Genomic DNA, 27,224 nt, shown 5'->3' on the forward strand with positions numbered 1-27,224 from the left:
AGCCGCTGCAGCACGCGTGGCCCGGCCCGGCCGGCCGTCAGCAGCTCGAGGTGCGCTTCCTGTACTGCTGGATGAGGGGCACCAGGCACTCTGGAAGCCCCGTCTGCAGCAAAAAGGGGTGATCCAGCAGCTCTTGTGCCGTGGCCCGTTCCAGCGGATCCCGCGTCAGCATCCTCTCCAAGAAGTCCCTCAGAACCGGGGAGGTCTGTGAAAAGGCAACACCCAAGTGAGCCCCAGGGAGCAACCAGGCAAGGGTTCATGCAACAAGAGGCTGCTGAGGCAGGGCTGGTTAAAAGAACCCGCACGTTTCAGTCTCACACCCCTGCGCAGAGAGAGCAAATGCTGCTCCTGCCACGGCAGGAGCTTTCACCAGCAGGCACAGCACTCACACAGGTTCTCTTCTTTTGAATGGGGCCCAGCAAAGTAAGACAAGACTCCCTCTCATGTTTCCATCTAAACTGTTGTTTCCCATTTGGTTATTCAGTCTTTTCTGCAGTTAAGCAGAATTCCTGCTGCCCCAGGCACCCTGCTTGGGTGTGAAGGTTCATCTGCTACTGACCACACAGTGTGCGAAAAGTGAAGGAAGATTCCCAAACAGGCCTTGAGAGCTGAAAACCTGATGCTGCAGGTGCCAGAGAGGAAGAAAGTGAAGAAAAGCTACAGGCCCTCAGCAGGTTTGTCCTTGGGAAGGTGCGTAAAAGCCTGTTGAGTGGCCAGACCCAAGAGCCACTCAAAGGCAGGCACTGCACATCTCTTGCTGGGGGTAATGCTCTGCACCACTCAGAGGCAGGCACTGCACATCTCTTGCTGGGGGTAATGCTCTGCACCACTCAAAGGCAGGCACTGCACATCTCTTGCTGGGGTAATGCTCTGCACCATTCAAAGGCAGGCACTGCACATCTCTTGCTGGGGGTAATGCTCTGCACCACTCAGAGGCAGGCACTGCACATCTCTTGCTGGGGTAATGCTCTGCACCACTCAAAGGCAGGCACTGCACATCTCTTGCTGGGGGTAATGCTCTGCACCATTCAAACTCAATCAAAAGTGAGCATGGTATATACTTATTTAATGCAACCAATTACATCTGTGTTAGACTGGGAGCATTTTCCCAGCTCTGGTTAACTCAGCAGTAGATCATGAAATGCTCTTCACACTGAGCTTATTTCATAAGTGCTTTCAGCAGCTTCCCTGTGAGTGCTGGAGGGAGGAGGCACAGTGCAGCTGAGTGCTGGATCCAGCCTGGCGCAGGAAATCTGTCCTGCTTTGTATCCCAGGCAGGGTCCCTCTCACTTGTGGCACCCAGTACTACAGTGAGCACAGGAGCCATTAACTGTCCTAAGGAGGGAGGGCTGGATCCAGAGCTGGTGCTGAGCCCCACTCAGATGGCAGGGAGACAGGGGAGGATGGGCACCAACCTGGCAACCCAGAGGCTGGAAGCCAGTTTGCTTCCCAGGACTAAGCAGAACAGAGCAGGACTGTAAAGGGTGCGGGGGGCATCTCACCAAGGAAGGGCTGGGATCCAGAGCTGGCCTCACACAGCCCAAGGAGAGCAAACAGTGGGTCCTGAACACGGCCATGACATTGTAATTAGCGTTGCAAAGGCAAGGAGGAAAGAGCAGCTGCTGCTGTTTGAGTGTGTGCTGTTAGTTCAGCACTCTGCTCTGTTAAATAATTCAGCTTCAGCAGCTGCAGATATCCTGATTAATTGGAAGGGCTGGGGAGCTCAGAATGCTGCAGAAGCTGTTTGATCCCAGCAGCCTGGACTGAATGAAAGCAGGACTGCTCCAAAGTGGTGACTAAAAGGTAATCACTGCTACCTTCTCCTAAGAAACCATGGAGCTGAGTTCATCTTCCAAGCAGCTGCAGTGTCCTCAGCCCCTGCTGAGCTCTCCTGCTCTGACCAAACACCGTCCTCGCAGTCCTGAAAGCTGCAAACCCTCGAGAGCAAAGCTCCTCCTGTTTGCTCCTCTAGAAGGTGAGCTCGACACCCACAAGATGTTACCTGCTGGATTCACCCGAAGCGGCTCGTTTCCATGCCCAAGTGACCTCCCGTTCTTTGGGCCGCTTCCCAAAGCCGCCACTAGCTGTCAGCAGCAGCTCGTATCCACCGAGGCACTGCCCCGAGACCGCCCCCAGCAGGGTCCTTCCCGGGCGGCTGCAGGGGAAGGGCCCAGAGGGATGTGTCCCGGCCCGAGCATCAGCTGGAGGAGCCTGTGTCGGGATGCTCACCCTGTGGAAGTTTTTCAGTCTGGGAGGAGGGCTGTCACGGAGTCTCTTCATTGCCTGGACTGGAGAATCACTAAAATAGGGGGGTTCCCCATCCACCATCTCTATCACCATGATCCCCAGAGACCAGATATCCACCTGTGGGAGCCAAAGGCACGTCAGCACGCTCAGCCTGGCTTTAGTGCCTGCACAAAGGCTACAACACCCCCCGAGACAGACGGCGCTGAGAGAGGAAACGTGAAGGCACTGGGTGCTGCAGGGCCCCCCAGCACAGCTGAGCAGCACAGAGCTCCTGGGGCTGCCCCACGCTGGCTGCAACACGTAAAGGCCTGTGAGCAACTGCCTGTGCTACACCTGGCTGGTTGGTGAACAACGTGAAGGAGGCTGCTGCCACCTGCCCCTGATCCCAGAGCTCCCCTGCTGCCTTCCCTCCCGTCCCTGCCTTCCCTCCCGCTCCCCTCCAGGCACTGACGGATTTACTGCTGCTGCCTCACATCTGTCCACTCTGCAGCACACACAAGCCTCTGCCAAGCTTCAGGAGAAGAGCAGGGTAAGTTTACTCGTTCCTGGAAGCAGAAGAACCCGTTTTTCTGCTGGTTTAGGAAGTACTGATACCATCACAATCAAAGCTGTAGTCATTGGGTTTCTGTTTTCAATAGAGGCTCTTCCTAGAAAAGCTAATGCTTATGTGCCTGTGACACTTGACAATGCTATTTGCCACCTCTTCTGATGTTAGGGAAGGTGTCCCTCACCTCAGTGGTGTATGGTATCCTGGCAATCACTTCTGGAGCCATCCAGTAGGGAGTGCCTACCAGGGACTTCCTTTTGGGTACATCCTTACTGATCTGAGCACAGAAGCCAAAATCCGAGAGCTTGACCTGTGCAAAGAGAAAAGCAACCAACCTTAAAAAGCATGTTCAGGTGCCATGGAAGGAGGGAGTGAGAGGACAAGGTACAAACGAGATTGTGAACAGAAAGGAAATAAGGAAACACACCCTTCCATCCAGGGTCAGGAGAATGGAGTCGCTCTTGATGTCTCGGTGAATGACCCCCTGGGAGTGAAGGTAGGACAGAGCCTGCAGCACTGACTCACACACAGTAGCAATTTGCTCTTCATTCAGCCTGAAATGAAAAGGTCAGGAGTTTAGCTGCATTGCACTGGGCACTGGACAGGAGTCATTCTCAGCTCCTCTTTAGAGGGCACAGGGCCATTTCCATGTTGGATTGCAGCTGCCTGGTTTGGTTCCCCATGGCCACTGCTGTCTCACTTGTACTGTTCTTCTGCAGCTGTCTTGTAGGGCTGAAGCCATCTCTGGCTGGCTGCTCAGCAATTGGAACTTTCCCTGATACAGACAAACTGCATTTTAATCTTGTACCCAAATTCATTCTGCAAGATGCTGCTTCAAGCAGTTCTGATAGGCAAGGCCACTTCTCGTGCCAAGGTGCCACAGGAACTGTTGAGACAGCTTTTTTAGAGCAAACATAGTGAAGCTGTTGTTCACAAAGCTTATTGTGCAACTTGATGCAGAAAGCACCTAAACCCACACTCTGACAGCAAACACGAGGGTCCTCTGCAGGTCTCACACAGACAGACAGTCCAGTTACTTTTCCCTCTAAAGGCAGCAGAGGTGACAAGCAGGGAAGACACTCCTGCATTTCACCAGCCTCTCTGTGGGCACACTGAGTATGAGCACCATACATGTCTCACTGGCACATATAAACTTCACAGACCCTTCATAAACCTTTTCAGAACTGGGGCTGTTGACCTTTAAAACCTGTAGTTGCATTGGCTCTAACATCAGCTCAGAGCTACAAGAGTTTCACTGGCTCTGCAGTGCCAGAACTCAGCACTCATCAGGATGAAACGTTCTTTCTCCTGCCCAGGAGCCAGTCCATGACTTCCAGTGAAACCCTGGTTCTCAGATCCCAAGATGTGAGCTCAGTGCAGGAGGGCCTGGCCAGCCAAGTGTCTCCCAGACACTCCTTACAGGTGGAGTTACAGAGGCTACAGAGGACAATGTGCTTTTTTTATGACTCCCGAACACATTGCAGGAGTGCTTGCAAAACACAGAACTCGACAGAGCAAGACACATAATGCCTTAAGTCCCCCACAGCACCAGTAAGGGCTACTCAAAGCACTTCAGCCACTTAAAGGCACACTATGATTCCAAACAAGTACTTCCCACTTGTGCTAGCAATGTTACCTATTTGTAACCCAATTAAGACTGATCTTCAGAAAAGGGAAGCTCACCCTACAGACTTTGTTGGTCAGTCTGTCCAGAGCTGCTGGACAGGGGTAGGACAGGGTCCAGCCCTGCTGCAGGGACACGGGTAGGACAGCGTCAGCAGGACTCTGGAGGCTGTTTGAGAACAACTTCTTTGCCCTTCAGCACTGCTTTGGGCATGAATGGTTGTGAAGTGGTGTGGATAAGAAAACAAATTTATGAGTGGCCAATAGTTGCTGTCTGTAGGTGATGAAGTTTGGGAAGGAGCCCAGGTCTCGAGGCTCTGCTGCTCTTCCCCAGAGCAGTTAGCCACAAATTCACCCTCACTAGGATTGCACCACTGAGAACTGTCTCTGCTTGCTCCTCAGCACTTACTCAATGAGCTTCCTGGCCAGAATTCAATAGATAGAGTAAACAGGAGTTTTTATGAGCACTGTGCTTTACAGGGAAGGTCATCAGGTAGATGACTAGTGAGTATCTGAAGGGATTGGTGCTGTAAATGAGGCACCTTCTACATCAGAAGCATCATCCCAGACAGATAATGGATGAGCAGAGGCGTAGTGAAGCGCAGGAGTTTCAGGGCACCTCAAACACAACATCTCTGAGAGAAACTCTTCTTCCCAGGCCTCTCCACTCCCCTGCTCCTGCCTGTCAGGTGGGAACTCACCAGTTGCTGCTTCGGATTCCGCGTCATACCTGATCTGAGACACGATGTCCGTGAGGGCTCCCCCCTGCAGGAACTCCATCAGCACCCAGAGCTCCTCTCCCACCAGGTAGCTCTTGTACATCTCCACTACATTGACGTGTTGATAGTCCCTCATTATCACCACCTGTGAAAAGACAGCGGGCAAGTGACAGGCACGGAACCTCTCACACGCAGCAAAGCAAGCGCAGCCTCTGGCCCCAGCCACCCTTCCCCTCGCCACCAGCGCCGGGGCCGGCCGCTGGGCTGCACTCGCCTCGTTGAACAGCAGCTCGCGGCGCTGCTGCTTCCTCAGGTCCATCATCTTGACGGCCACCTGCCGGCCCGAGTGCTTCTCCCGAGCGATGCACACGATGCCCGTGGAGCCCTCCCCGATCTTCACGTAGTTCTCCAGCAGCGCCCGCGGATCCCCCTGGTCCACGACCATCCTGAGGGCGGCTTTGAACTGCTCGTGGGTCACGACCACGGGGTCCTCGGCGGCCGGCGGCCCCTTGGCAGAGGAGTCCTGGGGCAGGTGGAGGTTGCTGGAGCTGGTCTGGGTCTGGCGGTTCCGGGGGGACCCCGCGGGCGACGGCCTCCCCTGGGGCAGCGCGGCGGCCGTCTCCGCCGGCGGCGACTTCTGGGGCGTCCCAGCTTCCGAGGCGAGCCTGGGGACGTCGGCCGCAGGCTGATCCGGGGGGAGGGACTGGGCTTTGGCCGCAGGGCTGCGTGGTGAACCCCACTGCTGGGGCCTGAACAGAGCATTAGGCTGAGGAGAACAACGGGAGAACTGGTGGTTAGGTGAAGAAGAGCGTCAGGAATCAGCGGCATCACACCCCTCTGCCTCGTCCGTTGTGTAGCAGGCTGGAGTCAGGAGCTCTAGGTTCCCGCCTCCAGGTCTGTCCAACGCACCCTGCACGACCAGGGGAAGCCACAGAGATGCAGCTTTTCAAGGATCAGCTCCAGAATGGGCACTGTGCTTGGAGCACCTCCAAACTGAGGCAGTTTAAAAGGGACCATTTCAAGCACATGCTTTAAAACAAACAAACACACACCAAAAATGAAATCCCACAATAAAAACCAACCCAGCTGCTAAAAGCATTCCAGCTTCACCACCAAAACTCAGGGCAACCTGTGCTGCAGAGAACGTCAAAATCCTTTATCCCTCTGTGCCTCTGATCTTCCTGTATATAAAAGGAAAGAGGATTCATGCCAAAGCTGTAAATCACTTTGAAGTCTTGGCCTAATTCCCTTTGGGTAATTACCCTTTGCCTACTGAAAAACTCTCTGCACTTTCCACTGGTACCTGCAGAGCCTTTGTGCCCCTCAGAACGAGCGCTCTGCTTTGGGAGAAGCACCATGAGCCAGGCTGGCTGCGGGTGGCCAGTGTGACACCTCAGCCACGACTCAGAGCTGCCCTGCCGTGCATTTGCATCAGCGGGGCTCTGCCACCATGCACTCGAGGCTCCCGAGACCTCCCACTCAAGCACCAAGCAGGCCCAACCCTGTTTAGTGTATGAGATCGAGTAAGATCCCAGCCTGTGGTGATGTGGCTTCAGGATACACATTCCCATGTTAGCACTATGCAGAAGTCTCCCAAGGAGCAGGAATCTGGAAGTGCTGGTACTCACCCTGGAAATGTGAGTAATTGAAATGCAACAGCACCGAGCAGGTTAGGTATAAAATACATCATGGGCTTCGTTTTATGTAAAGTAATAGTGGATCTGACAAAGTAACAACTTCAGACAGAGCAAGCAAATAATTTATATTATAGGGCAAAATAAAAACTTCAAAGCACTGAGCTTTTCCTCTCTCACAACTCAGACAGGTTATTAATACACTTAATAACACAGCTATGGGAACCAAGAGCTGCCAATGGAGACGTGCTGAAAAGACCATTCATCTGCATCTCAGACAGAAAATAATTGCATGGCATTTAATCCCATGCACTTCAGGTTTTAATCAGGGATTTCTGTCAACAGTGAAATCTGCATAAGCCTAACACACCTCGAGCTCGTTTTGACACACACAAGGGCCCCCAAAGCAGGATTCAGCAGCTCCTGGCACCGGGGTGCAGCAGTGTGCAAACACACACGGCCTGTCAGAAGTTCCTTCCTTCTCGTTTACCAGCTCCACCCCTGCAGTCCTGCAGAGACATGCTCATGGCAACCAAGCATTTATTTCCCAACTCTTGTTTTGTCTCAGGAGAGAGGAGGGGTAAAAAAAAGGTTTATATAACCTAGAGCATGCAAAAGGGCAGAGAGCTTGCATGCAAGCTCGCTCTCACACGTTCGTCCAGCCACACTGAGCATCGTTTCCTGCTCCTGGTACTTGACAGCCCCTATATGCACATTTTCATTCTCTGGACGTTTTCCCTCCCTGTCAGGTCAAAAGCCTTTCCATGGTGACCACAGGCAGCCTGTCAAGGCACCCACCTCCCCGTTTGCAGCCAGTTCTATGCCCTGCCTGTTTCATCTGGAACCACACATTTACACATCATCGTCTCCGTCTGTGAGGCACACCAAGGTTTCCATCATTTAGAGGCTGTCAAGAACAGCTGAGATAAACAATTGCCAGCGATGGCACGGATCTCTCACTGGAGCAAGGAGATGGACTGGATAACCCCCAGGTCTTTTCCACTCCTCTCACAAGCAGCTCAAGTTCCACACTCCAGTACATCCACCACATACACACACCAGCTGACTGGCTGCCTCTGCTCTTCCTCCTGAAGGTGCTGAGGCATGGCATGGGCACTCTTGCTGGAGAAGAAAGAAGTGGTCAGTCCCCTTAAGTATCCAGGATCATGCCTCCAGCCAGTACAGATCAGCCCAGAGTCAGAGACAGCAGTGTCATCTGTGCCACAGCAGAGCTATATTCCTTTCCAGCCCCACTCCCTTGGAAGGGAACCCGCAGGCAGAAGGCAGCGTCCGAGCGCCTGGAGCCTCAGGCAAACAGCAAGAACCCGGGGCAGGGAGAGCCCCACCCTGCAACAGGCTTTAGAACAGATGGGATTGTTGGGCCAGTGGTTCCTGTCACCATCTTCCCAGCTCAGGGACTCTGGGCCTGCTGGGAACTAGCCTGGCCCAGCCCCAGCCCAGCACCGGACAGCCAGCGCTGGGCCAGTCTGGGATGAGTTACTGGTGGCCTCCAGGGCTGCATTTCCCATCCAGTAACAGGAACCAGCATTTCTCCTGGAGTTTAATAAGGAGTGAGTCATTCATTCAGGATAACTTTCCTGGGGGAGACGCAGCTATGAGCTGTCCCATCCTCACCAGCACCCAGCAGCCAGGTTTCCTGCCTGGCGGTACTGGGGGTGCGATGGAAACGTTCCCATTGGAGGCAGGTTGGCAGCTCAGCTGTAACCAACGAGCCCTCCTGAGGTAGAGCTATTTTGCACAGGCAAGAGAACACATTACTAATGTAAATGATGGCAATTTCCCAAATGGCAAAGGCACATTTGTGCTTTGCCTTCACTACTACAGAAGGGCAAAAATGAGTAAGTCCCCTACCTCCATCCCAGCCTACACTCCTGCAAGCACAGCTCCAGCAACAAGCCTCTCTCATGTCTTCTGCCTGCCACTTTGAGCTGTGCCTAACAGTCTGTTCTGTGAAGCTTCATCAGACTGTGGGCTTCCCCTGCCCAGACCATCCTGGTTCCAGCATTAATCGTAACAATACCAGATGGTTGTTGGCAATGGGACCTGTTCAGCTGTGTGTGTCACCTCTGGAACCGCAAAGCCAACGTTGCCCTGGCTCAGACATTGTGAACAACTCTACCTTCATCTGCAGGGAAGAGCCCGACTTGTTTGAGCCGCTGGATGAGGGGAACACGCTGCGTAGCAGCCTCCTCTTCAGGCTGTTCTCCCTGGATTTGGAGCTCGGGCTGCCCTCCCCCGAGGGCCTGGAGCTTGCGTGGCGCATGACACAGGGCTGAGGCCAGCACTCTTCTGAGCTCTTCTTGCCCACGTTCTCGCCGTCCCCTGGCAGAGCTGGCACGTGCTGCAGGCCAAAGGCACGCTGGAGGCAGCTGCCCTCAGCACCCTGGAACTCCGAGGGCCCGAGGGACTGTGCTTTCATCACCATGCCGTTGGGGTGAGCCTGTCCCTCGGCTCGGGGCTTGTAGTCTGGCCACATAGTCTGGCGCCGCGTCACCTTCGTCCCACCGTTGCAATTGAGGTAGTTTCCGTACTTGTCTGCCCAGTCTGCTTCAGGGCTCTGAAGGTACATGTCCGGGGGTCTGTCCTCACCCAGCAGCCCCAGGGACTGGGCTCTCCTGCGGCTGGTGGGGCTCCTTCCCCGCAGCGTGTTGGAACTGATGGCAGAGAGCTTCTGGATGTCGCTGAGGATGCCAGAGATGTAGCCTTCCACGCCCACCGTGCTGCCCCTCACCACCGTCTGCAAAACGGAAGGAAAGGGAGGGGGGAAAGTTCAGAGCTGTGAAAGCTGAAGCTCTGCTTACCTTGACAACGGGTTTTGTCTCGCCAAAGGACACTCAACATTTAGGGGAAAAAGGATCTTGTGTCTATTTTAAATTGTCCTTTACTGAGGGGAAAACCAAAAAGGGATCGTTGGGTCCCATCCTCCTGTCAGAGGCAGCAGCGCTTTCAGCCACAGCAGCAAACCCTGCTGCTGCGCTCACGCCCTAGAGGACAACACTGGAGCAAAACCAGGATGTGTTTAGCACTCCTGGGTCTCTTGTGCTGAAACTGAGCTACACTACATCTCTAATTTAGGCTCAACAAGCTCCTAATAAGAATACTGGTTCTCAGAGATGTTGCAGCATGCCGTCAGCTCTGTCTGCAAGAATCACCTTGCTGTTCCGAGGCAAGGTTTGTCTCTCCCCTGAAGCATTCTCAGCAGTGTTGTAATCAGCTTCCCTTAGTCTGCTTCTCTACAATTTTTGCTAATGCATCTTGATTCTGACCAGCAAAGACCACACTGTTCCAACCCTGCATCCCTCCTTTGTTCTGCCAAGCTATTATAATTAACAGTGATGAACAAAGGGTCACAACAGCTCACAACTGCCTTGTAAGCAAAGGATGAAGAACAAAGCTTCCATCCAAGCAAGCAACAGCACTATGCAACTAGGACACTTGAAGCTGTCAGTGTATTGTGTAGTGCTCTGCCTTGTTTATTCTGGAACTGAAAAGCTTACAGAAGCTTTTTTAGTGCCGAGAACCAAACTGCTTCATTTCTCCACAGAAACTCACAGCATAGGCTCACTCCTACACTTTCATGAATGTCTGCCTGAGGAAAGTCCTTCCCTGAAGTGATGGCAATCTCCTGTTTGCCAACTGAACTCCAGGGATCTTCTAAAGATGCTGAATTGATTACACTGAGCCTAATATTTAGCTGGTGCAAAACAGCAGCTCCAGTAATTTCGCCAGAATGCCAGCCCAGTGCACGAAGTGAGCGCCCAGTTTGCTCAGCAGCTGAGGACAGAGGGCACACTGGAAGGTTGTGTCAAACAAGGTGAAGAAAGCACAGTCCAATCCCTACCATTGCATACACTGTGTGGTCTGCAGCAGGAAATTCTGCTGCTCAGTCCCATTGTATCTCCCTCCCCACACATGCACCAGCCCCCTGGCCCCTGCTGCTGTCCTGCCTGGGACACTTAACACCTCAAACTGTTTCCATCACTTCTGCACCAAACTTGATAGGGGAAAAACCCCCAAAAGTAAATGGTCAGAAACTCACTCTCTGAAACCTGTCAGTGAGGTGGGAAGAGTCCTCTGTCCATTAGAAACACCAGGGAGATCAGTTTACCTCAGCAATGCACTCTATTAAGAGCACGAGTTCACAACTGAGTCTGAGATGTGATACACCCCCTCCCCAAGTCACAGACACTCAGCAGGATGCCTGCACACCCCTGCTCACGCTTGCACAGGCACATGGGAGACAAAGGGGCCCTTCTCCAGCACTCACTGGGGGGGTCAACATTTCTACAAACTGGGAAAAAGAATAACTCAAAGTTATGGAAGAAATCTCAAGAGGCCAGATAGTCCAAAGGTCCTTGCAGAAAGGCTTGTATCGAATGTGTTCTCAAAACGAGAAGCCTCCAAGAACACAGGCTATGGCCTCTCTAGAAAATCCTCTCCGGTGCTCACCTCACCTTGTAGTTAAAAAACTGCCCCAAACTTCATGCACTTCCAGTCCATTAAGCCAGTGGACAGAGATGGGAGGTAGCTGTACTTGGCAGCTGTGTTTAAAGGCTGCTTAAGATTCATGAAGAAACAGCCAGATTTGAGCATACCCAGGTGGAGTGCTCTTCCAAAGATCATGCCTTGCTGAGCACTTAGAAACGCCAACTTTAAGGAGAAAAACAACCCTTTACAAGCTACACACAGCATGTGTTGGGCAAAAAGGGGGAAACTGTGATAACCGAGTGTAGGACTCTGTAAGGACCAGGTAGCATTTAAAATCAAACCAAAACAAAGCTTACACTTGGCTGGTATCATCAAACAGGGACCGGTTCAAAAGGAGTTTACGAAAGCAATCCATCCTGCGATGGAGTCCCAGACAGCGACTGCACCGCCACGCGCCGCGGCACAACCCTCAGTATGACTGTGAGACCCTTCTCCAGTTTTTGAAGACTGTTGGGTATTTTACCCTTGTTCTCTTCGAGATTTGCACCTCCCTTCAGCTTTTACCATCTGCAGGTTTCGTGAAAGTACACCCAGTGTCGGGACAAACTCCAGTCGACCTCTTCACGCACGTTCCTGTTCCAGGAGTGGTGCCTCACTCTGCTCTTCTGAGGACACCTTTTCCTAACACTTGAGAAAACTGGCTCAGTTTGCTTTGGGGAATGCCACAGGTACAGTGTCAAGAGCCCAAATGAAGTCGAGACCCAGGAGAGAGCTATCACTGCTCCCTGCCCCAAAGCCTGATAGCCTGTGATTGACAGAACGCTCGTTGTTTGCCATTTGACAATTCCTGCTGGCTGATAGCTGTTACCCTGCTATCTCCTTGGAAGTGGTTGCAAATAGATGACTTGCTTATTTGTTCCACTCTCTTTCTGGGAATTGAAATGATTCTGACTAATCTGCAATTCCTTGAATTCCATTAGGCCCAGCTGACTACAAAATATGTAACTTCTTTCTGTTTCTGGTCTCAGTCCTGTTTGTCTCCCTCTTCTTGTTCTAGTCTGTGTTCTCACCCCTTCCTGCTTGTGTTAGTTGTGTCAGCCCACTGATCACACTTAACCTTTCCAATAAAGACCAAAGGAAAAATCATTGAGCATATAACAATCCTTGATGTCATCTGTTATCAGCTTCCTTCCAAATGAGCAGTGAGCACATTGTTTCCTTCATCCTCCTCCTCACTGTACTCACCATCTCTCCTTAGTGTCGCCTGTGTTCTTTGAGAGTGACACCTCTTTCTGTGCCTTGGCCTTCTACTTTTGTTCCTACATACATTTCTTTCCTATTTGCCCTTTATAACTTGACCTAGTTTCCACCCTTCTGAACAATCCTCCTGCAGTTTAAGCTCATTAGAGGGTTCCTGATCTAACCAAGTTGGTCTCTTATTACACGTTTTCTCCCTTCTCTGGGCTGTGGTCCTATCTCCATTCTGAACCTCAAAGCACATTCAGGACCATAAAACACAAGGCAATACCTCCTCCCTTTTTCTTTTACCTGTTCTTCCTGAGCAAGTTTTCCCTTTCCAAATATGCTCTCTGCTCAAAGATCCTGATGTGCCATTTAAATTGCAGGCTTGATTTCTGCAGTAACACTTGCATTAGACTAAAATGTGCTTCCCTTCAGTCCCCATGTTTTAAGTATCTGTGCAGAAAAAGCTAAATATATTCATCAGACAGTCAACCATTTTCTCTGATGTCCCTCCTAAAACCCAAGTAGTAGCATCAATATTTTACAACTTACCTTTAGGTTTTTAGGCCCCTGTAGGTTGGTTTATTTTAATTGGGAACAAATTCTTCCCACAAGCTAATGGGACTTTAAACCCAAGCATTCTGTCACCATCTTGCATTTCTTTTCCAAGAGCCCATTGTGATCTGCCTCTCTTCACACAGCAGGTCCCTGCAGTCACTTGTGAACACACAGGCTCCAGGTGCCATATCAACTGCCACCTAAATTCACCTACCTACAAGGATCAGTTTCTCCCTACTGAAGGACTTGCTTGAAGGCCATTCTCCCAGTTAATATGTCCCACTTTCTGTTGAGATGCTGCTTTATAGACCACTTCAGCCTAAACTCTTCATTTAGTCCTGCTCCCTGTTGTCTCCATTCACTTAACCATCCATGAAGACAACCTAGTGCTACCCTGCTCTCTCCCACTCAGGCTTCCCTGTCAACTTAATCACCAGCCAAATTTGCTCACCCACGAGAGTGACAAACTTGCTAAAACAGGTCTCTCCACAGCTTCTCCTCTTTGCTTCCCCGTGCAGCAGCTGAACACATACATCCCAGCCCCTGTCAGCTCCCATATGAGCTTTCACAGGTCCTTGTTACAGTGACAGGCAGCCAGCTGGTTGGCTGAGCAGTGACACCACTGCAGTTAAGGGTACTACTGTCCTTATTTCTGATGAACTCACTATTCTCTCTCTCAAAAAAAGCCAGTGTTATCAAAGCCCAGACCCTGCTGTCCAGTGAATTCCTTACAGGTCCTACCCTTAGCCCCATTTAAATATATGTGGCAAAGGAAACATTGCTTCAACCTGGGCCTCCCCAAGGGACAGGACGGCCGAGTTCTGGGAGAGTTCTGCCTCTCTTACCTTCATAGGCTGGAGCTGCATCCTTGTGATCCTGGAAGGGTCTACCACTGGTTTGGGGCGCCTCAGCGTGTCCAGAATGTTCTGCCATTGGGGTGGCAAGCCCACGAATTTGCCCTCCTTGGGGTCAAACGAGGTGTGGACACGGTGCTCAAAGTTCTGCGGAGCCGAGATCTCCGGGCGTTTCTTCTTCTTCTTGCGGAACATGACGCCTGGGTCAGAGAGGGCAATGCCGTCAGTGCTCTCACACCTCCAAAGCACCCCAAACCAATACCAACTATCACTTATATTAGCTAGTTACATTGCATTAAGAACATTCTCCAGTGAGGAGCACTTGGACAGGAGTTGATCATCTGCTTCCAGAGATGAGGGAACAGAGGCAACGAGAGAGCAGTGGCTTGCTCAAGGGCACCGGCACTGGCTGAGCTGGGGTGCCCGGGGAGCTTTCGAGTGCTCTGCCCACTGTGAAACAGGGCTCCTGTTTCAGATACGAGGGGCACAACTGTCATGTCTGGGACTCCACTCCTGCCACTGGGCTTGCTTTACTTCTACAAACTCATATTGGCTGACACAAACGTTTTCTGTATCTGTGAGACACGTATTGATATCTCACAGGCCTGTACCCAGGTGAAACGGCTTTGGAGTCCAGCCAGTTAGGCAGTGTTGATCCCATTACAAGCCTGGAACAAAGGATGCTTATGAACAGGGCTCAATTTGTTTTCTCACTGGCTATTCCAAGTGAGTAATACACATTTGATTCTCATTTAAAGACAGAGTTGCTCAAGACTGATTCTGGATGTCATTTTTTCTAGCTTAGGCAGAGGTCACGGCAGGGAGAAGGTGGTAGGTGGAAATCAAACTCTGTCAGCAGGTAGCTGGAGAAGCTAAAATTAAAACCTGAGATTCCTTTCCCTTGGGGGCTGAGAGAGACAGTTTGTGTGAACAGCCATCACAACTGCAACAAGCCAAAAGCAGCTAACACTGAAATATACTCAAACACAAGAGATGCTCCAAGTCTGAATTTAGACTTTACAGCTAGAAAAAAAGAGATGTAGGTAGGTAGAAAGCCAAGAGTTCTAGACCTTCTGAACCTGGGAAGATATGAAGGAAAAGGAAGAAATGGAGAGCTCCACAGGCAGACAGAGGTGGGAAAGCTTGAATAGCTGCAGGACTGAGATGGATGGACACAACCTCTTCACAAAAGACAGACAAGGAAGATGGGGTGGGGGGGAAGTTTCTCTTTCCACAACGAAACAGTTCAGAGGCAGGGAGATTTTCTGTGGAATACCAGGCTTTTCACAGTGGAGAGCAGTGCGAGTCTGAGAGGCAACAGGCATAAGTGCAAACAAGAGAGGTCCCAACAGGTTAGAAGGAAAAATCTTTTCCATGACCAACATGACCAAAACCCAAACTTCATGAGCAGCTGTTGCCATGAGTCCAGCGCTGGAGTAGGTTGCCCAGACAGGCTGTGCAGTCTCCATCCTCAGAGGTTTCCAAGAGCAAGTTTGCTCTTGAAAACAAAGCCCTGGTCTGGCTAGTCTGACTCTCAGAGCAGACCCTGCTGCAAGAGGGGGTTGGACTACAGAGCCCTTGAGGTCCTGTCTGCCCTGAACTGTTCTGTGATTCTGCTGACTGGTTTGATGGCTTCAAAATCACAAGTATTCCAAGTTCCATTTTCCTATTTGCAAAACATGTTTCATAGGCAGGTTCTTGTTCTGTGGTTGCAATGGAATGGGTGTGCTCCAAAGCTCATCATCTCCTCTCCAAGATGCTTGAGGTCAAAGCACAAGTTGAACTGTGCAATGACAGCCATCAGAGAGATAAGACAAAAAAGAGACCATGCCAAAACAGTTTAGGTAGTTCAGAGCTCTCTAGCTCAGGAGGAGATGTGCAGGTTTCCTAAAAGCAATACTGACCAGTGGAAGAATGTGAAAGTTTATAAGCTCTTCCCTTTCCACTGGCAGCTTTAATCTGCCTCACCAATACTGCCTGAAGTGACAAATCCTCTACCTGCTGTCAAGGAAGAGGTAGCGCTTCTACCCCTGAATCTTCAGCTTTGCAGTGACCACTGTTCCCTGCACAGGACCTCAGCTCCCAGCTATTTGTACTGAATAAATATCTACAAGGGTCAGAGATACAGAAAACACAGAGATAACCTGTTGTGGTGTAGACACAAACACACTTCTAGAGGACACTGGTCTCAGAAATCAGCACACCTTATGCTTCCCCCCCCATCTCCCCCAGTGTCAAACACTGTCCTGGTTGTTTAGGGAGCAAAGTGCAGTCACCAGCTGAACAATGACTTTGCTTCCTTATTGCTAGGCTGAGATCCCCCAAATCCATGCACATTTGGTTACCAGGGCCCCAGTCGCTGGGATGGGAAGTGTTTGCATGTCTCAGAAGGACTTTAGACCGTCTAAGCCCCCAGTCATGCAATCCATCCTTGGTCAAACAGAGACTTCACACTCTGACAATGAGCATTGCAAAACTGTGTCCAGAAGCCTACTAAAGATACCTTACAGTGGGAAAAGAAAGCAAAAGGTTAGGCAACTAACAAAAACACTCCCACAAGAGGCTGGAAGCAACTGCTCTCCCTACAAGAGGTTTCACAGCCAGAATAATTTTTGCTTGGAACGTGTTCCAGTGAAAACCCAAATACATCTTAACAGGGAGCTTATGGGAAGAGTGTCTGTGCTCCAGGTCTGCACTGGGACTACTCAAACACAGTGGTTCATCTCTAAGGCCCCTTAGGTGCTGCATGTTAACTAACAAGCAAGATTAAAGTCATAGGGCAATTCTTTAAGGGGACAAGAAAGAAAGCACAGCCAGTCCTGGAAAGGAAAGATACTCTAACAGCTCGTGGTGTTAGCAGTGTTCAAGCCAACAGCTGGTGCTGCTGAGGAGCTCTCACAGCCTCCAAGGACAACAGGAGGTGTATCTGTGGTATTCTGTCAAATGCTTCAGCTCTGGATGGGTGACTGCACGTCAGTCACGACAGCTACTTGATCCACCACAACAGGGGCATTTCCAGACAAAGCGAGGAAACTCTTTTGACCAGTAACTTTCCTTCCCCTGCTGCTACTCTCACAGCTTTATTTCTCATCTCATCTCCATAAGAGGATATTTGGGGCATGGCACATAGCATCAAGTTTGCTCTGTAACTGCTTCAGGTGGCAAGGGGTCCTGTAGAATGTGGTGTCACAAACGCCACAAGCCGTGAGCCTTGAGGCGCCAGCTGCTTCCTGACCGTTTCGGTCGTTTCCTCACAAGGAGAAGGATTCCAGCCAAACTATTTCAAAATGCACATTTTTTTAAAGCCCAGGTGGTATTTTGGCTCCAAACAGAAGAGGGGCTCTGTGCCAGCACATCAGTTTGCATGAGCACAAACACTATGTGTGTGTGTTTACATGAAATCACTCTGCCTGTCAGTCATCACCTGGACTACACCTGGGTGCTGTACACAAGAGCATGCCTCCCAAAACCAGACAGCAGCATCCACTAAGTTCACCTTCCATTTCAGAGTGACTAGCTGACACAACCTGCATCTCCCTCACTGGCTTATAACAGACATCCTAACAACCACAAAATGTAATCAACTCCAAATACAACACACCCCTGGTACCCAGGGACATTTGCTTCCCGTGGTCAGCATCTGTGTGTGCTGACACAGACGGTGCCACACCAGACAGGTGGTTTAAAGGTGCGTTGCATTAAGATCAAATAAAATTCATACACTAAAGACAGCGATTTGGAATCCAATGGAAATTGGATTGAAGCTGTAATAATCCCTGTAGGTTCTGCATGTCACTGGGAAAGGCTGTATTTAGCCAGTCTCCTCTCACTTTGCGGTTGTCATGCAAGAGCTGCTCACTCCTATTTCCCATACCCAGCTAAAGAATGCTGAAATAAAACACATAAAACAGGCCTTTTCTAATTCAGTGAGAAATTCACAACAACATTTTATGCAGATAAGGTTTTGCAAATCGAGCCAAACCTGTATTTAAACGGAGACAGCGTCCCTGCAACACAACAACACAAACACTGTGACACTGATTCTATAATAATCTACCAGACTTTAGGCTTTCATCCACTGCTGACAACTGTACTGTAAGAAATGTCACAAACATAAATAATAAAAGTCACTACCACCAGACAAAAGCAGTCGGAGATTGGAATTCTCTCAGCGATCCATTCCTGCTGCCTGGGAAACCACGGTAGCTTTTCAACTCCAGATATAGCTGTTCCTAGATGATACAGTTCCAAAAGCTGTCACATCTGCCAGTGAGCATGAGGAAAAAAATCCCACAGCCAGCAGATCCAGAGCAGGGGGAGGGATCGGCCGGGAAGGAGGGGCAAGAAGAGAGAAGGGTCAGGCTCGGATGAGAGGAAGGGGTGGGAAGATTAAGGATGGAAGAGAGAAAGGGGACCGAGAGTTAGGGAAGGAGGAATGGCTGGGAGACAGGCAGCCCTGGAGCAGGGCACAGAAAAGAATCAACCCCACTGGAAATGAAAAGAAGTAGAGAAACGTTATCAGGAATTGCTCATTACAACCCACAAGTTCAAACACCCAGACAAAGAAGGTGGCAGGCACTGTCATCTCATCTGCCTCGCCCCCACCCTGCACACAGTCACACTCCATCGGTGCACGGGCGCTGCGCTCAGCTGTGCTCGTACACTCATTCACTCACAGATACACTTGATGACAGTGACACAGCAGAGAGCTACTTCAGGCTCACTTGCACAGTTTCCAGTTAAAAATAAGCTTTCCCTCCCCCTCCCTGCTGCAGCAGCCAAACTCACTCATCGGTGCTCCCTGCGCTGCCGCCACAGGTCTGGGCGCCGCGTGTGACATTCCTCCCGCCCGACGAGCGATAACGCCCGGTCCCTGGGCTCAGCAAAGCCATGCCCAGCACTTCCAAGCCCTCCCTCAGCTGCTATGCCAAACTACCCTGGCCAGCTGCAAGGGGAGAGGGGGAGGAGGAGAAGAACTCTTCCTCCAGGACCTGAAGAACTGCAATATGCAGACTGAGTCTTGTGTGGGGAGATAGAGAAGATAGCAGAGAACCCAGCGACTGAAAGGAAAAGCACCCTTGTGTGCCCTGCTCTGCGGGGCAGTGTCACCCAGCCCATTTCACACCCAGGCCATTACGCTGTGCCCATGCATTTGTATCTGTGAGCATGCACACATGGTATCTCACTGTATTCCCTACTTTCCAATATCCTCATGTTTGCCCCTCTGAGGTTTCTGACATGAGTGTTATTTATAACAAGCCACAAACCTTCATGGCAGTTTGCAGACAAAAGAAAAATGACAGGTTACTTCCCTGAGGAGCTTACAAATCCAAATGTGACTCCAGACAGCAACAAATGCCAGTGAAGGGTGAGTGACAGGGGGAAAGAGAAGCAGAAGGGTCTGAAATCTGAAGTGAGATGCAAGACCATGGTGCCTTGTCACAATGATACTTTCCACATTTGTCTGCAATTCTAGTTTTAGAAATACTGGTTTAGGTACTTTTTTTCCCTTTAAAGGAAGAGTGGATATTTGCCTGCTGTGCTATCACTTCCCCTATCTCAAGTCCTTTCCTTCCCTTCCCCTCTCTCCCTCTCCAGCCCTCAACAGCAAAGCTATGTGTCAGAGTGAACTAGCAGCAGAGCAAACTGATGTAATGCTCTAAATCCTGCCCAAACACACACGAGTGCACAGATTAATATTACATTAGAAATAAGCTTAGGGGGAGACATATTTGTTATATTGGTGGGGTTATTTTTGACAAGTGAGTAAAAGGACACAAGTGCTTGACATTTTCTGCCTTGCCTCTGCTGAACAGGGTCTAAAGGCGGTGGTGCTGCCTCTTTCTCCCCTGCTGCTCCCTTTCCTTGCTCACAAATTAGGACTAAAACCTGTGAAGGCCTGTTTGCTAAGCTTGTTTTGGACACTGCTCAGTGACATACCTCTAGGTGTGTTTCAGTTATACTCAACCAAATTCATTCTGGGCCATATAAAAGCACTTGCAAAGAAAAGACCTCTTGACCTCTCTGAAGCCAGGACAGTCACGTCCCAGGCGCTTGTGGCCTTTTTCCCTTGACGAATAATCAAGTTTTCCATTATTTACAGCCCCCTTGAAATCTCAGCTAAAGTCACTGTCCTGTTGTGCCAGTCCCTGAAGACAAGCCTCACCCTCCAGAGGTTTCATCTAAACAGACAAAAGGCAATGAAAAGGAACACTTACCCTCCAAAGGAATTCTTACTCTGCCAAAGGAATTCTTACTCTGCAAGTAATTCATACCCTCCAAAGGAATTCTTACTCTCCAAAGGAATTCTTACCCTTCATAGGAATTCTTACCCTCCAAAGGAATTCTTACTCTGCAAGTTATTCTTACCCTGCCAAGGAATTTGAACCCTCCAAAGGAATTCTCACTCTCCAAGGAATTCTTACTTTCCAAAGGAATTCTTCCCCTCCAAAGGCATTCTTAGTCTGCAAAGGAATTCTTACTCTGCCAAGGAATTCTTACCCTCCATAGGAATTCTCACCCTCCAAGGAATTCTTCCCCTCCAAGGAATTCTTCCCCTCCAAAGGATTTCTTCCCCTCATTTGCAGGTGAGACAGAAAAATAAAATTACTAGCTCAGTTTCTTCCCAGCTGTGTCTAGATTAGCAAATCTAAAAGGGCTTCCAGGTATGTCTCTTGCTTGCTTCTTAACTTCATATCAAGGCCAGATCCAGGCCAAACACACCCTGGCTTCCATGGAGAGAAAACCCGGGTGCACAGCAGCAGTGGGAGCCAAGGCATGCTCTGACCACGTTTGATCTCGACACTAGCACGTAGGTCTAGACACCATGACAGAAACCAGCTGCACAGACAGAATCACACCCAAACCTCAATTGCAATCCAGGGCCTTCATTAGAAAATTAGCCTTTTCCCATCTGTATTTGGTGTGTGAGAAGGCTGCAGCTGGCAAATACCACTGCAGCACCAAGAGAAGGCTGCAACTCATTGCATCCTCTTCACCCAACACCAGCGAGATCTGTGCTGCAGGTCATACAGCCGAGACATAGAGTCACAGGATGGGAGGGGTTGGAAGGGACCTTTAGAGATCATCCAGTCCAAACTCTCTGCTAAAGCAGGACCACCTAGGTCAGGCCACACAGGAACATCAGCCACTGTAACAGTATGATCATTTTCCCCCACCTCTTGAAACACTTGATGGGGCTGTGTCCCATATACAAACCCACACAGCACCGCATCTCTTAGACCCCTCCTTACACACACACACTTCACTGCTCCACATCCAAAGCGTAACTGCAGCACTTCAAATGGCTCTGCTGACATTATTATTCTGCCACAAAGGATGCATCAGGGTTAAAAACAAGTGGCTGTATTTTGCTGTTAATCCAGAATAGTGAGGAGCTTCAGACAGGGTAGGATGTGGGGGCTCCCCCTCTGCTCTGACGGGTCCATTCAAAACGAGCATAAAAATACCACTGAGATTAGAATATGAACATTTAGGTCCTGTCTTCAAAAAGTGACGTGGGAAGCAACATCTGACATATCAGATAGGAGGTTATGCTGGGACAAGTGCGAGGGGCCACATCTGGCACACTGGGTCACATGAGGCACGGAGGCGCCAGGGCACTCGGCTGCATCTGGGGAACACGCTGCTCCAAGCAAAGCGCTCTGAGAGCCTGGGTGCCACGTCCTGCGGCTGCCTGAGCACGGCAGCCTCGCTGTGCTCCCCAGGCCACGTCACACCGTGCACATCCAGCTGCCTCTGGCACTCTGGCTTGTGAGGGGGAAGCTGTAGCTCCGCAGAGCGCACGGTACAGACTTTACTGTAGGGGAGCAGCAGGCGGGAGCCAAGCAAGAGTGAGAGGCTCAGAGAGTGTGAGCTCAGAGGCTCGTGAGCAGGCCTGTCTCAGCAGCAGCACTGGTGATCACACACCTCCTGGATCCCAGTCTTCACTCCAGCAACGTGGCAAAGAGCTGGCAGAGGCACCACAGCAATTCCCCAGACCACCCAAGTACAGAGATGCAAGAGTTAAGCTTCCAAACAACACTGAACAATCTTAATCCCTATTTATGATCACTGTGTTCTCCCAAAGTGAGATACATATATATTTAATTGCTGTCAACAGCCTGCAAGGCACTTCTGTGTTATCCCCACGGGATAACTGATGGGAAAACTGCAGCCCAGGCAGCATGCCCCAGAACAGCAAGGAGACAGGCAAGCCTAAACCCCACAAACCTGGCTGGCTCTCAGTGCCTTCTTACTCCATACTGCCAACACTGCCGTGGCAATTGAAATCACAACAGACAAGTCTTCTCCTAGGGAGTATCAGTTATTCTGCTCTGTTGGAAAGGAAAATCTCATGCCATGAGTACGAATGTTCACGTAGCCATTAGAACCTGAGGCACGCCCATAACACACGCTCGGGTAAATCACTGACTGTCTACAGCTGCACTCTCTCCATCAATGAATTACAAAATAATCTAGGTCCTAACACTACAAGTTAAAATGGCTCAGCCCCAGGGCAAATGTCCCCAGAGTTTTTGAGGGAAATAGATTTGAACGTTCAGTCACCGTTACCCTACACTCACACTGCTCTCATGCCAGGGAATGGAAGACTGGCCTCAAAGCACGAATATCACCACTAATGAGCAGATCTCAGTGCATCAGTCCTCAAGCTGCACAGTAATCCTCCTGCAGCTTTAAAGACCGTACTGAGAAAGTCCTCACAAACAAGGCCTGTGTCAGCCAAGTCCTGCTCCTGTACACCATTGCACTCAGTCATAAACTGGAAGCAAATTAGACTGGTGCAGGAGCAGGGGTACTATAAAAGACAAGAAAACCGGTCCCCTAGTCCAGAACCATCCCTTGGCAAGGTCTGAAAGCTTGCTGTGCTCTCTCCAGCCATCAGTGCTGTGCAGCACAACACCCTGGCTGCTCAGAGCACCAGCTTCAGAGCATGTACAGAAGTGATGTGAAGCTCTGAATGTGATGAAACTTCAGCATGGCATCTCTACTGGCACCCCCAAGACAACACTATGTGCAACACAGAGCTCAGAAGCTGTCTGAGTTTCCAGCCACGGTTGCAGCAGCAGAGTCCAAGCGCTTTTAAGCAATTTGCATAAAGTATTTATCTCTTTTCTCCACTGTGCATTTCCCTAAGCACATTAGAGAAGCAGGTTAAAAGTGCACTTTTTCCCTGATTGCAGGCAGAACAGCCAAACTTTCATAGTGCTGCTCCTCAGGAACGAAACCCATTTTGTGACCAAACGAGAGCTGCGTTTCTCACTTTTGCAAGCCTTGGCAGCAGGACCCAGGGTGTTCTTTCCAGGTACACACATACTCACACCCATCTAGACAGAAACAACCCATGAACAGGGAGCAGGCTTTCCATCTGGAAGCACAGTTGCTAATCCAACAAACTATTTGCTGATAGCTCTTCCCACTATTTGATCAGCTTTCCTACTAGATACATAAACCATTGCTCGCAGGCAGTGCACAGGGGGTAAGTACCAAGGCAGTGCAGAACATTACAATCAATACACAGCTTCATCACACTGTCAAGAATGAGGCTTTTCAGTGGGACAGAGCTTGAGAGAGCCACACAACAACATTCCTTTCCCCAACAGCTGTGTAGGGGCTGACTCAGGTTTTACCCAAGAAAACACACTCAGAAAAGCAGAGGAAGACTCAGCAAGTGTCTGTTTCTCTATGTATATCCCCCCCAGCCTCTCCTGAGGACTCGCACTCACCAGCCACAAACTTCTCTTCTGCTTCTTCAGTGTTCTGTCACCAAACACATCAAAGCATTAATGTCCTGGCAAAGAAAACAAACACATCAGCAAATATTAGTGGACAGAACTGCTCTTTGTAGCTGTAAGTACCTGCCTGTGTGTGTTGGTTACCACCTGGCAAAAATAATTAAGTACAAATGCCCAACAGAGCTGTAGATTGTAACTGAAATAGGAGACTGGCCAACTTTCAGAGCCAAAATACACTGATGCACCCATACACACGAGTACTACAGCGTGGGCTCCGTAGGTGTGATGAAAGGATCTTGGCTGGCACAGCAGCCAGAAGGTCAGGAACACAGACATGGGGGTTTTAAGTGGTGAGTCAATCAGAGCTCCTCATGAGAAATGGTGAGGGTCCTTGCAGAGACGAGAGACTTAGGAGATATTGCTATGACTCGCATAAAGGCAGTGGGCATGCATGTTCCTGACATGCTGTCTGCTTTCTCAAGCATCACCCAGAGTCATTTTTAACTCCTCCATCTCAGTCTTCTAAGGGCATCCACCCTGCATTTCCCTCTCTTCATTCCCCATCATCATAGGCTAAATCAGTAGACCCCAGGCACCACAGACCCATACATTGGCCCACCTAAAGAATGCTGGAAAGCAAAAAACACGAGACCTTCCTGGCAGCCCTGTGGCAACAATGCCGGCAGGAGACGGTTCCCAGCGAGGGGGGAAAGAAGGGTCTGGAGGGAAACTCTCCCACTGTCATGCAGCAAAGCCGATTGGAGGACGGTGTTGCTGGGCTAGAGGAGTAGAGATGGAGTAAACTCCTTCCCAAAGGAATCCAGCTCCTGGTTTTTCTTCTCTTCCAAAACCATCCCTTGAGAGGGGGAAAAAAAAATGGTATGAGCCTCCCCCGAAGCGTTCCCCTCACCCTTTGCCCTGGGCTGGCACTGCCACCACACGTGCACGGCGGTGCTCCGAAGGGAAGGGGTTAAGCCACAGCAGCAGCCACCGGGGAGCCAAGATGTTAGTTGGAACTGACAAACCCAGTCCTCTGGAAAGAGAGGGAAGGAACCTCACGGAACAGCGGCCACTAGGACAGCCTCGCTGCTTCAAAGGCAGCCCGCAAAGGCCGTGTGTGTCCCCAAAGCCGCGGGAGGGTGCTTACCCCTGACTCCTCATGGCTCCGCAGGCAGAGCCCAGGCGGGAGTGCTCTGCCACCAGAATCCGCTGACGCGCCGAGAAACTCGGGAGGGAAAGACGGCAGGAGAGAGCGGGAGAAGAGAAAGGGGTGGAGGCAAGTCTGACATGTTTGTACAGTGCCTGGTTCACCTAAGCTGCCGAGTTTGATTTCAGGGTGTGGTAGGAGATGGGACACAGAAGCACTCAGCGTGTAGAAGCCTCAGATTCCAAGGAGAAGGACAGCAGAGCCTCTGGGGACCACCTCGCCTTCCTCCTCACCGCCTTCTCCTTTCTTGGCCCCTAGAGGGGATGAGAGAAAGAGCCGAGTCACACCTGGGCACTGAGGTTGCTGGGTCTCAGGCAAGATCCTTGGAGACATCATCTCCCTTTCCCCACCACCCTTTTTTACCCCCTCTCACTCGACTGCTGACTTATTAAAGCCCCAGCTTGCTCGTTGGCTCTTCTCTCCCAGCTCCACAGCCCCAGGGTCCAGGGCCGCCGCAGTTTCTGAGGAACCCCGACATCTGCGCCTGTGTCACCTGGCTGCCACCGATTCCTTGTCATGCCCAGCAGGGAGGCTTTGATGGCTTGCTATACGCCTGCCTAGAGAAGAACTCACCAATTTATTTGCATCTCAGATGAGCAACACATGACCTGGTGCTTTTGTCTTCCCCTGTCACTCGGCATGAGTCAGTGCTGCGAGGTCTCAAGTCTAGTATCACCCCACAATCCTGTTGCGCTGCCTGTGCCCTGCCTCAGGCTTTACTGACTCCTGGAAGCAGCCGTTTCCACAAGCACTCCTGCTCAGTGGGACTCGGGCTCCAGCGCTGGCGGGTGGGCAGAGGTGGGAGACAGCACCATTAGAGGCCACTTCGGGGATTACAGCCCGGGAGAGGTCAGAGTTCTTTCTCCTCTGCAAATAAAGAGCATTCCTGGCCTCTCCAAAGCACTGACAGTGCTGGCTTAACCCTAAGGTAGTTTTAGGGCCAAAGAGCAGAGATAAAAGCCTTAAAAATCCATCCCCATGATTTTAAAAAACCCTAAACATTGGTTTTGTTGAACTGCCCTTAAAACAAATGAACGAATGACATGCAATAAATAATGATGGGGCTGTCATCATTGCTGCTGGGAGCGGCTTGTCCACAGGTGGGCCAGCCCAGTGACCTTTTAGCCATGTTCCTCATTTTCCTTCCTACCTACTCATCCTGCCTAATTAGGCTGCAGTGTCTTTGCACAACAGCCAGAGTCACAGACCCAGGTGGAATGCACAAGATCTACAGTCGTATTACAGAGACGGGACAGAACTGGGGTTCATATGGAGAACGTAAAGGAAACCCTGGCATTGTAGCTGGTGGTCTGAGGTTCACAATCCTCACTTCACAACCTGCCAGCTAAGCTGTGGAAGGCTGCTTCCAGAACGTGCAGTCACCGCTTCTACGTTACGCTGCAGGTCCCTGCCTGCCACAGCCTGCCAAAGAGACTGAGGTTTGCTGCCTGTTACCTCACAGCAGCGTCCCTAGGGTACAGGAAATAAAGTTAGCCAGGTTCCTTTCTGTCTGGTGATTAGCTTGTCTTCTCCTACAGGGCACACCTCACACACACATGGCATCAAAAAAAGGGAAAGGTCATGATAGATAACAAACTACGATCAGGAGAGGGGGACATCACTCCTTGTCCAAGAGGCTGGATCTCACGGGGCAGAGCAGCGTGGTGGAGGAGCAGGGACGAGGAAATCCTGCTAGGTGTGGAGGAAACACGACAGTGAGCCCAACAGCCACTGCCATCTGTGGCATCTGTGCTTGGCTGATGTGCCAACCAGCAAGGAGGGGTCTACACAAGAGTAGCTTTGGGAGCATCACAAGGAAACGTCACTCATATTCTCCAAGGAGTCACCCAGGCTTCAGATTTGCATAGGTATTGTATTTCATGGGCTTACGTGCTGGGACAGTCTTCTAGAACGAGACTCAAGTTCCTTCTAAATGGAAGAGCTTGATTTTACTTGCCAAGACACAAACTTAGTTGAAACCAAGGCTGCTTTGAGTTGGTGTGAACCTCTGCTGCCTACAGTCTTAATGAAAAATTAGGACACTTTCCAGTCTTTCTGTTCACAAGTTTGGTCCCAGCAGTCCTACACACTTTGAAGAGAAATTACCCAGTAAAAGCGATGCATCTCTAATTTTCCCCTTTAGCAACTGTCCCTTTATTAAACATTTCACTGCTCCTTGCCTGCCCACTGCTCCCTTCTTACCTACAGAATTGCACAAGATAATATAACTAATTATGCTCACACATTTCTATAAACACAGGCATACACACCCCACTCCTCCTACGGCTGCCATACTCCGTGTTGCTCATTCAGGTCCTGTCTGTCTTAGCTATGGCAGCCATAACTGGCAAGCACAAAGTGCTGCAGGGTACACTGACTAAATGCTTGC

At 50.5% G+C, this 27,224-nt stretch overlaps 1 protein-coding gene across 1 annotated transcript; it reads right to left on the reverse strand.

Annotated features, from left to right (window-relative positions):
• Positions 1–37: 37 nt before the first annotated feature.
• Positions 38–23,634, reverse strand: PAK6 (p21 (RAC1) activated kinase 6). The gene is made up of 9 exons (XM_061999894.1): positions 23,620–23,634; positions 13,865–14,073; positions 8,911–9,528; positions 5,411–5,902; positions 5,148–5,281; positions 3,222–3,348; positions 2,979–3,104; positions 2,230–2,364; positions 38–205 (listed from the first exon to the last, which is right to left on the reverse strand). Exons 2-9 carry the CDS (start codon positions 14,066–14,068, stop codon positions 38–40), a joined length of 2,004 nt encoding a protein of 667 aa, XP_061855878.1. The 5' UTR covers positions 14,069–14,073; positions 23,620–23,634.
• Positions 23,635–27,224: the final 3,590 nt, after the last annotated feature.

The sequence above is a fragment of the Colius striatus genome, chromosome 7 (genome assembly GCF_028858725.1).
Source record: "Colius striatus isolate bColStr4 chromosome 7, bColStr4.1.hap1, whole genome shotgun sequence".
NCBI classification, from domain to species: domain Eukaryota; kingdom Metazoa; phylum Chordata; class Aves; order Coliiformes; family Coliidae; genus Colius; species Colius striatus.